The 15,133-nt window shown below is 37.8% G+C and overlaps 1 protein-coding gene across 3 annotated transcripts in view; it reads left to right on the forward strand.

Moving 5' to 3' along the window:
- ZFR (zinc finger RNA binding protein) overlaps window positions 1–5,343 on the forward strand; it is a 41,648-nt gene extending 36,305 nt beyond the window's left edge. For 2 of the 3 annotated variants that reach the window (XM_074811665.1, XM_074811666.1), the window contains exons 18-20: window positions 2,797–2,908; window positions 3,018–3,115; window positions 3,834–5,343. In XM_074811665.1, coding sequence (XP_074667766.1) covers window positions 2,797–2,908; window positions 3,018–3,115; window positions 3,834–4,013 — 390 coding nt within the window. In that variant the 3' untranslated portion in view covers window positions 4,014–5,343. Of the gene's footprint in view, window positions 1–2,796; window positions 2,909–3,017; window positions 3,116–3,833 lie in introns of those variants that run through there. The other variant, XR_012621519.1, reaches the window with a different exon arrangement.
- The last annotated feature ends 9,790 nt before the right edge of the window (window positions 5,344–15,133 follow it).

Raw genomic sequence — 15,133 nt, forward strand, 5'->3', positions numbered from 1 at the left:
CAGTAATCCAGATTCCCTCTAAAAATGTAATTTTCTGAGGTTTTGTCATCTGGAGCTGGAATTTATTTTTTTTTCCCAAAAGGAATTTTATTGTTCTTTTGTATTCTTTGTGGGTAGCATTCTTATTCTAGATTTTAGTGCTTTTTTCCTTTACTCTGTTTAAAAGAATCTAGTATTTTCTAACCACCTACTCTGATTGCTTGGGGCTTACTGAAAATTATTTAGAATAATGTCAGCTTGCCCAGATAGTTCTCTGATAATAGAAGGGCTACTTGAAAGATAAACCACAGTAATTCCTGTGATCATTAATATGTCTCTTCTGCAAAATGAATTACCACAGTACTTCAGTGCAATCTGTGGATGTGTCACCATTAGCATTTTAATCAGTGTCACTTAAATCTCTGGGTTGTACCAGGTTACCTTTATTCTTGCAGCCAGTTGTTCTTGGAGCGTTCCTTTTGCATTGACTATCTTAAATGATGCTCTCCAGGAGTTCAACTTGTGCTCCAAATATTAACAGATGTTCAGTCTGTGGACTGGACAAAGTTAGTCTGAAACAAAATCTCTGAAGCATGTATCTGACTGGTCTGTTTCACAGACCAAATCCTATTGCACTGCATGCTGCTTCCTTTTCAGTTTTGACAGGAAGAGCACTAATATTGTCAAGACAGTTTGAGCAGTTGGTGTTATTTCAATGAGAAATGTTTTACAACTGTACTACGTTTGCAGACAGTTTTATTAAATTACTTCTGATATTTATTGCTTCTGGAAAAATGTGGAGCACTTATTTCTGGTTTTTAAATATTTAAAGTAAAAAAAAAAATACTGTCAGTTTCTGTGCTACATTTCCTGAGATACACTGTACAAATATAGCTTAAAAGAAGCTAAGAAGTATGTAAGTGCCCTCTTATGTCACTATGATACTGAGTTGCCAAAGAATAAACCCCAGCATACTTTTAGAAAAGCATCCTTAGAACTATTGCAACACACAGCAGGCGCATAGATGAAGAACAAGGAATGTTGTTTCTTATTTCTCTGTTCTAAGGCACATCCAGAGGGGGAGAGAGGTATGAAGCAGTGTATCAGGCCTAGCTGTGTCTCATTTATCTCCAAAAGTGATTCCTGATTTGCTCCTGGTACCTGATGAATTGTTAGTGACATGGGTCAACATTGTTTAGTCACCTGTTCTTTTGGCCTGATGAAAATGGTGATAGATGTAATCTCTGCCAGTCACAGATGGAATTTCATAGATTGAAGAGATAGATTTTTCTGGATACAGAACTTCTCCTAACATGTATGCTAGAAGCCTGTTACAAACCAAAATGATGCCAGAGCTTTTCAAAAAGAACCGAAGTAGTTGTAAAAATAGAAGATATTAGGAAGTCTAAATACAGACATTAGTAGCACCCTCTTTATGTGCCTAAAAATGAAATCTAAATTAGAAGAATTTTGTCAAGTTCCTACAAGTTAGAAGGAACTATTATTCAAGGTTGATTTTTTTTTTAAACTTGAAATCCAGCCTTTAGTGCACATAAACATCAGGGCATCCTAATTCGCATTTTCCTAGGATTAAGTTGTAGACTTTAGTGTATTATATAAGGATCCAAAAGAACTAGACTTGAATAAATGCAAAAACATGATCTGCTTTTTTTCTTCCCTGCTTCATACTTGAAAACAACTAAATTACTGTTACTAAATTCTGAGTGATACAGTGAGAGTATGTAAATACCATGCTCAGGAATTGAAATTTGTCAGTTAAATGGAGCAGAAATAGAAAGGAATGGGCACTCTTAGTGAAGGACTGTGATCAATATTGCCTGTAGTTATTTGCATGCATCAGAACAGGCATTTACTCCTGGAGAGTAAAAATAAAAGGCAACATTTGAACACCTGTAAACTCGGTGGGGAAGGGAAGGACCAAAATATAACACCCACCCCCCACCCACCCCCCCAAAAAAACCACACCAATAAACAGGAGAGATCCATTGTTTGAGAATTAAACTTGTCAAAGAGGTAGTATTGAAACATCCATTAAATGCTGAAAAAAAACCTAAGGAAAGCTATTATTTACTTTTACAAATAACTTTTATAGATTTTTCTGGAAAAAATAGTGTATAATAACAATGGAAATATTCACAGGAAAAAAGTATTTAAAATACAGCTAATCATTTAAACCATTTTAACTAATACCAAAAAATCTATAAATTTTAGAAAACCTGTTTATCATCAATGTTATTGTACACTTGTTTAACATCTGAGTTAGTGTTAGCCTATATCCAGGAGAAAACTTGCTGTGAACTTCAGTTTTGGTAAACTGAAGAACTAGTAGCCACTTAAAAATGTAATGATCTTTTAACATTTGATGATTTAAGTTTCTCTGCTTCTGTAGAAATTATTTTACTATAGCATCCTGTTAATTTCATTAGATATGCCTTGTGCTGTTCATTCATGTGGCTTGCAGATTTAGGTGACACGCCATGTTTCATACACTCTCAAAAAATGGCTGGACAAGTTGTCTACCTGCATATGCATAGTAGGCTACTACTGCATCAATTTCTAGAAAACTTATGAGTTTGTAATGAGAAGAAGCATATCAGTATCACTACTCAATGTTAATCTTGCACCAGCTTTCTTTTTATTCATCTTTATAAAATATCTGGTTTTTTTTTTCATTTTAACTGAAAGTGTTTTATGATGTATAATGTTCTTCAAAAGTTCTATATTGACAACAGTAGCAGCTTTTCTCAATATTTTTCAGTCTTCTAAATTGGCTGGATTTTCTTATTGTTGGTCTAGGCTATGGAGTTGCTTGTGGAAAAAGCAATTAGCAGCGCTACTGGACCACAGAGTCCTGGGGATGCACTGAGAAGAGTTTTTGAGTGTATATCTTCAGGAATCATCCTTAAAGGCAAGTTGCATTTGATCAGTGTCTGTATGCTTATGCTTATCTAATGTAAAATCTATAATCTTGGTTAAGTAAGGTAGAGATGTGCTACTAATTAGCCTAACCATTGTAGGTGGTCCTGGCCTTCTGGACCCTTGTGAAAAAGATCCTTTTGATACACTTGCTGTAATGACAGATCAGCAACGAGAGGATATTACTTCAAGTGCACAGGTAAGGAAATATATGTGTAAAGTAACTACATTTTGATGGCTGGTTTTTGGCGTGTTTTTCGTTTTGTGGGTTTTTTTTTTTTTAATGGAGCTATATGGTTTACATGAATTTTCCTTTCTTATAATACAGTCCAGTTTTATCAGTCTTAAGCTAGGCAATGAACATGTCACAACAGGGGATGTATAATACTGTTCATTTTTGCACGAAAATTAACATCTTTTCCTGAAAAGTTTGAAGCACTCCCATCTGTATATATCTGTAAAGATGCTCACTCAACGGCAGTATGTTATTAGATTTAAAATTACCTTGGCATTTAATATTTTATTAAAAAGTCTCTGTAAGTTTAATTTTTAATATTTATTGTATCCACTTACAGTATTGACCATTCATGCTTGCAACCTAAGAGGTTACTGCCCCTACCTCTTCATTTGATCCTTTTGCTAAAGATTGGACATGTGACGAGCCTTGGCTGCTTCAGTGCGAGTCCAACAGTTGAAACACATGCACATTATTTCGAAGCCTTGATGTACTTTGTGCAGAAGCAGCAAATGTGACATACACATTTTATTGTGTTGACTTCGTTGTGGGAAGGAAGGAGGGGATTATGAGAGCTAAGAATAATATCATACAACACTAATGTTCTTCATTAATTGTTTGATAAAGTACTCAAAATTGACATTTGTTTGTAACAAATACCTTCTTTTTACCCTTCTTCCAGTTTGCACTGAGACTCCTTGCATTCCGTCAAATACACAAAGTTTTAGGAATGGATCCATTACCACAGATGAATCAACGCTTCAACATCCATAATAATCGTAAAAGGAGAAGGGACAGTGATGGAGTTGATGGATTTGAAGCAGAGGGAAAAAAAGACAAAAAAGATTATGATAACTTTTAAAAATGTTTGTCATCAGTGCTAAGATTGAAGGCGATAAAAAGTCCATTTGTTGCCTTGCTTTTACTTCATTCATAATGATGTCTGTTTAAAACATACAAAACCAACTCGGGAATTGGATTTGGAAGAGAACAACCTAGCTCTTCTATGAAATTCTGAATATTTTAATGGATGTACTTTACCAGACAAATTATGGATGGAAAGACTGCAAATGGAAACTCTGTTGTCAAAAAAAAAAGCTTTCCCTCATTGCATTTTCTTTAAATGTGTTTCTAACTTTAGTAACTTTTCTTTTTTTGTCTTTTTTATTAACAAGTGCGTTATCTTTTCATCTTGATTGTATTTAATGCAGCATTTGTGCTTCTGTTGCTATGTGTATTTTGACTTTTTATTTAGAAGTTTTTTTGTTTGCCTTTGACACTAGTTGTGTAAGTTACTTTGTGTTAGATAGTTTAAACTGTTCCCCTCCGAATTAATATTTTACAGAACTTTTTTTTTGTAAAGTGAGACTGCAGGATTATGTTTTTTTCTAAATGTGAAGGGGTTACAACACATAATTATCCTGCCATTTTAGTGCTCAGAATTAAATGTTTTTGCCAATCTTGTGGCATTTGTCTCCTTAGTGTGATATAACGGTGTAATTAAGACAAATTTGTGTTAATCTAATCAAGTTTGCTGTTAGTTGTGCATTAGCAGTATAAAAGCTAATATATACAGTATGGTCTTGCAACAGTTTGGAAGCAGCTGCATAATTGATCAAAGTTTTGCATGATGTTTTTGTTTAAATAGAAGGGCTTTTACAACCATCATTTTGGATTAAATGCATAGGTCTTTGTATGATTGACTTCGTGACATAGCAAGGCCAAAAAATAACTTTCTGAATTTCTTTTCTCAACATACAAGCAAAAATGGGCATTTCCCATTTAGACAAAGTTAGTCATTCTTCTCAGTCAACTTTGTCAATATGATATTAATGCCTCTCAGCCCTTAAAATAAATGTTTGTCATATCAGTGCCTGTGAGGTTATTCCTTATAGCTATTCCTGTATAAACTTTCTGTGAGTTTTTTCAATAATTCAAATTTAAAAGTGAAGTATTACTGAAAAAGTGAAGGTTATCAAAGAAAAAAAACAGAAAATTATTTGATGTGGCCATAGTGTATGCTTATGTCTCTTTCAAAAAGCTAAATATAGCAGTGGTGTAAGTAAAGTTACATCATACTGTTGATGTATGCTCTGGTACACAGGTGTGATTTGTTGTCACAGCACTACAGTGGAATACACAAATAAAAACTAAAATTTATTAAATGACTAAAATTCATTATACACTGCAAACTGGAGTTTCACTCATTCTGTTCAATGTGTATTATGCTTTGTTGCAAACCCATAAAACACAGATTAACAGACTAACATTCCAGTAACTACTTATCAATGGCTGTAGGAAAGTATCACACATTACGAAGATCATTTGTTAGTTCTGGTACCATTTATTAAAAAGAACGTTTGTTCTATTTTGAGATCAAATTTATCTTTGACCTTCTTAATGAGTAACTCTTGGAGTAGGGGGATGTTTCTGTTTGCAACACCTACTGCTGACAGCTTGGGCCTATGGAATAAAAATACAGTATTTTAGAGAAACAGTCTAAAGACTTAAAGAAAAAATTCAATACAGTGTTCTTCAAGCATCAGCATGCAATTTTTAAGGGAGTGATTATTAGTGGTTATCAAATAAAAGGAAAGCTCTCTGGTTGTAGAAAAGATTTCTTACTAATTTCAGCATCAGAAATAGAGAAAGCAGAAATGCTTTAAAGTTACTTTAAAAAAAAGATTACACTAGTTTATGTTGTCCAGCCTTCATGCACAGCTCTAAGCATATGCTTGTTCTTAGTCTTTTTTTTAAGAGGGTATCTTGCTGCTGTGGTGTCTAGTTAGCCATTAGTATTTCTTTTGGAAGCTACAGGTGCTATTCATGTGGCTAGTTAACTCCATACCAAAGTTTCTTTCCTTGTAAAGCAAAATGGTTTATTCAGGCATGTGACCCTAAAATTTAGGATTAAAGAGGGCAAAAATCTATTTTGGATTTCCTGCTTTTTGTTCTACTGGCTTTTAACTCTTAGCCAGTTTCTGGATCTTTTGAAATACTGTGTATAGCTAAAGTGGTTCTACATTTAATATGAAGCTGTGACCATGATTTTTTTCACTGTGTAGTGAAGAGTGATTTTGCAGTTTGTTTCTGGTTTTCCTGCCCATTTTAATGGGCTATTTCAGGTAATTTCTAACTCCTGTTAATCTAAGAAGAATGGAAAAATAAGGTTTTAAAAAGTACAAAGCTACCTTTGACTTCAAGTCTTACACTGCACTTAGGAAGGCAAAACCAAGACCAAGTAATCAATTTATGAACAAATAATCACTTTAATATCCTGTGTTTTGGTAATGCTGGAGTTTACTAATTAGCATCATTTGCCTTTTTTGTTCATCAATGCTGTGTGTTGAATCTCAAAATCCTGAACACCATAGTGATCATGCGCAGAAGAGAAATGTACGCAGCAAGAATTTTCCACTCAGTGCTCACCTTAGAGGAACAGTTTGTGAAAGTGTGAGCTGCTCTGTTTTGAAGCTTTATCAGATTTGACTTGTCTGCCTAGTTTATAAGTGTGTCCTGTCTCTGAGCAGCGTGGTTTCACATGGATTCCTGTATAGAGGCATTGCTAGAAAACAGTCTGTTGGACATAGTCCATCAACTTGCCCTTTTATGAAATTCTAGATGAACTGCTAATCTTACAGAGCTATTGAATATGATGGGTTCATTTGCTGCTTGTATTTTCAGGCCTATTTCACTACTCAGAACTAGTTTATTAGTACTAAAATTGTTGTACCTAGCAAATTTCTGAGAGTTGGAATCAACTTTAAATATTCCTACAATTTGTGTGCATATTTAACATTCTCATTACTGGTTGAATATCTGCTGATCATCTGTTAAGTATTTACACATTGCAAATTCATTTCTTTATTAAACAATTAAGACTTGTTTAGACTACCCGAATGGAGTTTAATAGCATAGCATTAGTAATTGGAAAAAAAAGTAGTAGGCACAATTTGCAATCTGTTTTTTTCCACTTACATTTTAGGTTTACAAAGTACAGTGATAGATTCAACAAAAACATCTGTTTTCCATTTGTTGGGTTTTTTTCTGACAGCTGTAAGCCAAAGAGCTTTCTAGCCAAAAAGGCAAGCAAATACAGTTTCTCCTGAGAGATTCTTTTATAAATCTTCTCAAGAGTTCTTTTTTTCCTTCAGCATGGTATTTCTCAGCCTTTTTAAAATGAAACAGATAAGTGATCTTTTGGGGAGGAAAAAAATCCAAGGAGTGTTATCTACAGAGTTACTACAATAGTTTTGATTTACATCCAAATAAAAATCAGCCTTCATTGTGTAAATATCTTAATTTGTATTCTCCCATTTTGTTTCACTTTCTCACTTGGATTATGAAAATGTGCATATATATTCCTAGTGCTGAGAGAAGTTTGCTGTTGTTTATTGAACTGCTTTCTGATGTTTTACAGTTTGCATTTTAAGAAATGACCTAATAACACTTGGCAAGTGTAAAGTTCCTAATGGGGTGAAGGTCGTTGTCTTTCATGGGGACATGATTGGCAGCTGTTCCTGGGGATTTTTATCCTGCACCATGCAGACTTTCCCATTTAACGTAGCCTTAACATAGCTGAGTTAGCAGGGGTCATTGTTAAGAGTCATATTCTTTAATACATGTGTTCTCTCAAACTATTTTGTAAAGCCATTGCCATTAATATTTATTCTGAAGCCAGTGATACATTTATTGCAGGGTAGTTTAAAGCCTATCAGCTTTTAGAGGCTCAGCCTAGCTTAAACACTTTCACACATATTCTACATCAATCCTATTTCAGGTTGATATCCTAAATCCAAGCAAATGTAGAATGGCATCAAGAAACCTCTATGGATTTTCTAAGTTTCCTATGTTTAAAAATCTAAGATTGCAGAATGGAATAGCTGACCAAGAGAAAATAGAACTTTTTCTACAGTAAAAGCTTACTTTAAAACAGACAAGAAGCTTCTTGTTTCTACATGAGAATCACACACCTTGCGCCTTATATAAGCTTTTTTCTTTCCTATTCTGCATTCTGTTTGTATTAATTGTATGCATATGTGATTAGGAAGTTCTGTCCAGAATATGCAAGACATCCTTATCACAGACTTAACTTCTGGCATACATTTAAATTTGCCAGTAATTTGCTGGATATACAAGTTAATGTTTTCTTACCAAGACAGTAAGCTGAGCTGCATTACTAACAATGCAAGTCAAAGAAAAGTGGAAGAGATGAAGGTGCCTGAATACAGGGATTTACTGTCATTTTGCATGCTCCTAGGGTACGTGCCGTTCCAAAAGGGGACGGGTTTCTTAGAGGTCCAGGCCCATAGCTGCCAGCCCCATATGGATACTTCACTATGCCTTAGGATGTCTAAAATGGCATTGTTGAGGTGACTACCGTGTATTTATGTGTGTGAAAGAAAAGTGCAGGTACTACTAAAAATTGGAGCCAGTGTGATCCAAAGTATTGCCAATATAGCCATATGAAACTGCAGCTTCAGGAAGGTGGGATAAGCATGAAGGAAGCATTGTGGTATCAGCAATAGTGTGCTTGTTGCAGTGCATGCAGTACTTGAAGTTATGAAGTTACCCTGGTAACTTAAATAATTTTTTTTTAGTGTGTTTTGTAAGTGGAGATGGAATAGAATAGACTAGACTATTTCAGTTGGAAGGGACCTACAACAATCATGTAGTCCAACTGCCTGACCACTTTCATGCTGACCAAAAGTTAAAGCATGTTGTTAAGGCCTTTGTCCAAATGCCTCTTAAACACTGACAGGCTTGGAGCATCGACCACCTCTCTAGGAAGCCGGTTCCAGTGTGTGACCACCCTCTCGGTAAAGAAATGCTTCCTGATGTCCAGCCTAAACCTCCCCTGGTGCAGCTTTGAGCCATTCCTGTGTGTCCTGTCACTAGATACCAGGGACAAGAGACCAGCATCTCCCTCTCCACTTCCCCTCCTCAGGAAGCTGTAGAGAGCAGTGAGGTCGCCCCTCAGCCTCCTTTTCTTTAAACTAGACAAGCCCAGAGTCCTCAGCCACTCGTCACAGGACTCGCCTTCCAGCCCTCCCACCAGCTTTGCTTCCCTCCTCTGGATGTATTCAAGGACCTGCACATCCTCCTTAAACTGTGGGGCCCAGCACTGCCCACAGCACTCAAGGTGAGGCCGCACCAGCACTGAACACAGCAGGACAATCACCGCTTTTGACCGGCTGGTCATGCTGTGTCTGATGCACCCCAGGCTGCGGTTTGCCCTCTTGGCTGCCAGGGCACACTGCTGGCTCACCGTGAGCCTGCTGTCAGCCAGCACCCCCAGATCCCTTTCTGCAGGGCTGCTCTCCAGCCACTCTTCTCCCAATTTGTATCTGAGCCCAGAATTACTCCAACCTAAGTGCAGAATCTGGCATTTCTTCTTGTTAAATTTCATCCCATTAATCACTGCCCAATGCTCCGATCTATCTGTATCCCTCTGCAAGGCCTCTTGTCCCTCAAGAGAGTCAACAGCACCTCCCAGTTTGGATCATCAGCCAACTGCTAATGGTGCATTCAATTCTGCATCCAGATTGTTGATTAAAATTGAACAGAACTGTGTGTACATGACTTTTCCCTTCTTTCTTACATGGAGCAACCTGCTTTCTATGGCTGTAAGTATCAAGAATGTCACGCAACACATTTTCATTTCCAAATGTATTGGTTTTGATAATGTATCCTGTTTCAAATTCATTATAATTTTGGTGGTATTTTACAGAACCAAGGGCACACACATTTTTGCAGGAAAATGTCTAAATGTCTGCTCTTTCCAGCCTTCTTCCCTTTGATGGTCAGTCATCTCAATAGCTGCATTTTTTCAGTGAAAAGTAGTCTTTGAGTGAATTACAACTTTGTGAAGAGAGAAGAAAGGGAAAAAAAAAAAAAAAACCAGGAAAAATGGTATCAGAAAGAAGACCAGAACTGACTAAATGGGTCCAACTGAAGAAATCACAGAATTGTCTAGGTTGGAAAAGACGTTGAAGATCATCCGGTCCAACCATTAATCCAACATTAACAGTTCCCAACTACACCAGATTCCTCAGCGCTATGTCGACCTGACTCTTAAACACCTCCAGGGATGGGGACTCCACCACCTCCCTGGGCAGCCCATTCCAACACCTAACAACCCATTCTGTAAAGAAATACTTCCTAATATCTAGTCTAAACCTTCCCTGGTGCAACTTGAGGCCATTCCCCATTACCTCTTGTCATAACATGAGGAAAGTCATTAGAGAGCTACAAATCAAAGCTAATAAAAAATTAAGTTACATCAAATAATAAAGCAGTCAACAACTACAAACTACAAAAACAGTGTGAGAAAATTAAGAGAAAGGCTTTATTTCATGCAGAGAGAAGACCTAGTCCAGTACGTGATTTGTCACCCATGCAGCAAGTGCAGTGCTCCACAAAAACACAAAAGACAAAAAGAAGTGCCAGGTGACTGAGGAGGTTGAGACTGAAATGATTTAGGCTGATTGTGACTGAAATGTTACATGAAATGTCATTGCAAATGAGCTGGGAGGAAAGGTGAAGGGAAAGATGAAAGGCATGGACTGACCTTTCATTCATCTGTCCTACTTCACAGACAAAACTGTACATCTAGTGTCCATGCCTTGCTCCCTTACATGTGAATGAAGAGGAGACCGTCAAAGAATGTGTGAGCACAGTTCTCCAAACACTTGGAAATCAAAATGCATGCTGCACAGCCAAAAAAAAAAAAAAGTGCAGTTTTATGCAGCAAATCAACAGGCTTAGCTGGGCTAATTGAAATGTCTCTGTGTGCTCACAGCAGCAGAGAGCGCTGTGTCGCTAGCAGCAGCTTCCTTTCAGAAAGGCAGAGTTAATTTTCACCTTGCCATGACAAGAACAAAGTGAAAAATGTGATGTTTCAGCTACTCCAGTGTTCCCCTCTATTGTCAAAGAATGTATTTTAAAAGAATTTTAAAATAAATAAATAAATAAAGTTGCCATGGCAGCAAAATCCAATATAAAACCTCTGCTAGTGCATAAGAAGAGAGCAGTGGTTGGAAACACAATCAGCACTATCCTATGAATAAATTAGAAGGAAATACTTTTGGGAGTAAAGAAATGAAACATTTCAGTGTAGGCATAGGAGAAGAGAGAAGATAAATTCAATTTGTCCAGAGTCACTGCAGGGCTGCAAAGACAAAATGAGCTATAGAACTTCTCTGAGGCAGAGATTCCCACTGAGAAAGGCAGCCTGAGAAAGAAGTTATAAAGGAACACTTGATAAAATGTTTGTCAGAAGATATGGCAAATCATTGAGAACAAGAGGAAAGGGATATTTCAGATGCAACTCTTGGGTGAGCATTTTTGCTTTCTTGAATCCATTTCTTAAGAAACTTCTTGCAGCTGCCCCCAGAGGTGACTTCAGGGCAAGAGATTCAGGATAAGTATTCCTCATATGGCAGCGGTAAATCATAAACCAGGGTTCTGGATGTTTTAACTAATGTACCCAGCATGTTCTCCAGCATATCCAAAGGCATAAGATGTGCCAATTTACAAGCTATGTGACCAGTTCAGAGCTCCTATTACAGGAGTAGCCAGGGCTGAAGTGTTTCCCAAGGAGCAGTGAAGCAGAGTAAGAGAAAACAGATCTGAAAGCCAAGGTCTTGGAACAAAGTCCACACAAGAAATTTCCACCAACCCTCTGCTCATTTATATATTCTCCCTGAGGAATAGTACCTCTACAAATGTCACCCATGCATCAGAAAAGAGTAGAAGAGTTAAAATAACGTATCCCCGTGGAAAAACCTTCTGGCATTCTGGAAGCACAGGTTAGTTCTGGAGTCCCCAAGACAAATGTTTCTGAATACCCATCTGACATTCAGGCATGCCAATTCCCATGCAGGCATCAGTGTGAATATGTTTTAATTCTAGAAAGTTTGGTCAAGAAACTTTCCAAAGTCCTGGAGCTGAAAACCACAGCAATTCTGGAGAAAAATGTTCTAGCAAATCAAAGACAGTTGTTAACAGGGAAGAACATATGGGTTTATGAGATTTCTTTTACAAGATTTGCTGCTTCTACAAAGTTTGCTTCTTCAAAGATTCATTTGTCTTAGCCAAATAAAGGTTTACCGGACTCAGACAAAGGCCTTTCTGGAGTCAGGGACAAAAATGGGAAGCTAGAGCCAGCCTCTAGTCTCCCATTTGTGTTTTACCATTAGTTTCTGCTAAGGAGCATGTAGCTTTCCTTAAGGGGTAGGTTTGTGCCTGTTTCTTAAATTATCTAGGCTGGATTTTTTAGTTACAGCAGCTGTATGGAAACTGGGTACGACAGCATGAGCATTCAGCTGGATGGCTTCTCTCAATACCCGACATCCACGATTAGTGACTCACACATGCATATTTCATTAGAAAATAAAGCCAAGAGTATGTCAAGGGCCTGGTAAGCAAAGTAAAACAAGCACATTTTTTACTGCAGTTATGCACTAGATACAATTTTCACTGCTAAAGGAAAGAACAGAAGAGACAGGACACTGCTAGCAAAAGCTTCATGACTCTGTGTACTTTTTTTAAAAAGAGAAGGGGCTATCGTCTAGGCATAATACCGAATATTTCTCCCTACGGATATGCTGGAACCTGCCTGTCCTGTACTCCGTGACTCAGATGCTGGATGGTTCTCACTAGCTTCTCTTTTCCCAGAGCAGGAGTCCTTATGCCCAGTAGGAAGAGTCCTGCAGGGAACGGCTATTTAACTAGATGCTTTCCACTGGTGATGGATAGCTGGAAACCTTCCCCCAGGACTTTCCATCCACACTGTGTTTGGAGAAGTTACTTGGGCAGAAAGAATCAGGGCCACCCAGTAACTCCAGCATGGATGCCTTGGCAGCTTTTTCCACCACCCAGCCTAGAGATTGGCATCCAAACTGGGAGCTGAACATTGCTCTTTTCTTTCCTGGGGTTCATTCCAAGACAGAAGAGGCAATTCAAGCTCTTTGATATCAGGATGACCATATAACTATTTACCATTCTTGTTTTCTAAGAGCTCATGATCTTTAGTGCCTCCCTTTGAACTGCAGGTTGAGAACTGAGGGTGAGGGGTGAGCCCTGATTTAACTCTGCCTCACATCCAGCCGTGGTGTAGGCTTTCTCCTGATATGGATGGGGTTTGGCTCACCTTTTGGGTACTGTTAAGAAGCCTCCAGCCTGAAGTAATCAGGATTCACAGCCCTTTGGAGAATAAAAGGAAGAGGTTTACCACACAACAAAGAAGTCTGTGTGTGCCCATGAACAAGTAATTGTGCTTGCTTTCAAGAGAGCTAAAAAAAGGTGGGGAACTTCTGTTTCTGATACCCATGCTTCCTTGGGTGAGTAGAGTTATTAGTTACTCACTTCCTCTTCTCCCACTTGTAGCTAAGAAAAGAAGGTAATTTTGCTGTTAGATGTGAGGTGCTTTGTTCCCTCAGTTTTCACAGCTTTCATAGCAATTCTTTGTTTTTCATCCTCAAGTATAAAACAGCTGCGTCTCTATGACTAAAGTAAACACTCTGGTCCAGGGTGTGTTCTCAGCAGTTAATGCCTCTGTCCTACTCTTCATTATGTACTTGTTAATTTGGTCTTGCACTCTTCTGCATTCATGTTTTGGCACTATATGCCCCAAATGGCAGATCAACCTTTCTGGTAAATGGTGGGATGCCCCCATGGCCCCTCTCTACAACCTTTTGATATCTAGACTATCACTTGACTGAGACTTTAAATTTCAGTTTGCTCATTAGCTCTGGAAGGCCCTTGTAGAACAAAAACATTCAGTAATTAGGGGATAGACATTAAATTGCAATGGTCTGTATTGCTGCCACTGAAGGAACCTCTGTTTGCCATCTGAGTCATGAACTGGACACATGGGACCTCCCAGACAGCTTTACTTAGAGAAATAAAATGCATCTCTTCAACCACCTTCAGGGAGGAACTGGGCACATCATGTCCCAGGACTAAGACATGGGATGGTACAGGAGTCAGAGCCAGAGGTTTCAGCTGAGGAAAGCTAGTATAGAGCTGCTTTCCCTTTACTTGGGAGATTTACATGAAACCTCTCCAAAGAAATTATGTTCTCACAACAATAAATAGAAAACTCTGCTTAAAAAATCAAAATGCACAATATAGTCAGTAAAGAAAGAACACTGCAACAAAGATAAAAGATGAAGAATTCATATAGGACAGTATTAAACAATCTCTGACTATATACTTAGTAAATGAGAATGAAAACAAATGGTTATATTCCACAGCTCTAAATACTACCTTGGAGTTCACTATGAAGATGTCAGACTGTAAAGGATGAAATCTGAACCGAGTTAGGAGGCTAACTCCCAAAGGACACCTGAAACTACCAGCAGATGAAAATGTCAATGTGAATTCAGTGCTAAAAGCATCATCTTAGCCCTTTTTTAATCTTCCTTTTTTTTTAATATAGAATTGCCTTAATTTGCATAAAGCTAACTTACATGATGTTCAGTAGGAAATTATCTTAACCTGTGTAAAGCCGAGATAGCTGCCGGCTGTTTATAGGCAGACTGATTTGCTGACCTTTCCCCGAAGGACATCACAGTACATTCCTCATTTCCAGTTTTTATTTTGAGAGTTTCCAGTAATCTGACTTCCAGCTTTGTCTTAAGTCTTCTACATTTCTTGTATACTGATTTCAGCTACTTTAATGTGGTCTCATACTGTTTAATATACTAAGCCCTAAACTGAGTTATTTAACTGAACCACAGAAATAGGGAGTATCAGACCCAGCATGCATGGCTGATCTCTGTATACCTGAGGTAAATCCAACACTTTTGGGACACCTCCTACCTTCTGAGCATGCATTGGCCATTTGTGATGCTCTGGGAAGTGTCAGGCTAATTATGCATATACTACAGTAATACCACAATTTCTACATCTAAGGGCAATTGTTCTGGTAATGCCCAGAGAAGTGTAAAAAAAAGAAAAATCTTCAATTTCTACCCA

The sequence above is a fragment of the Strix aluco genome, chromosome Z (genome assembly GCF_031877795.1).
Source record: "Strix aluco isolate bStrAlu1 chromosome Z, bStrAlu1.hap1, whole genome shotgun sequence".
Classification (NCBI taxonomy): domain Eukaryota; kingdom Metazoa; phylum Chordata; class Aves; order Strigiformes; family Strigidae; genus Strix; species Strix aluco.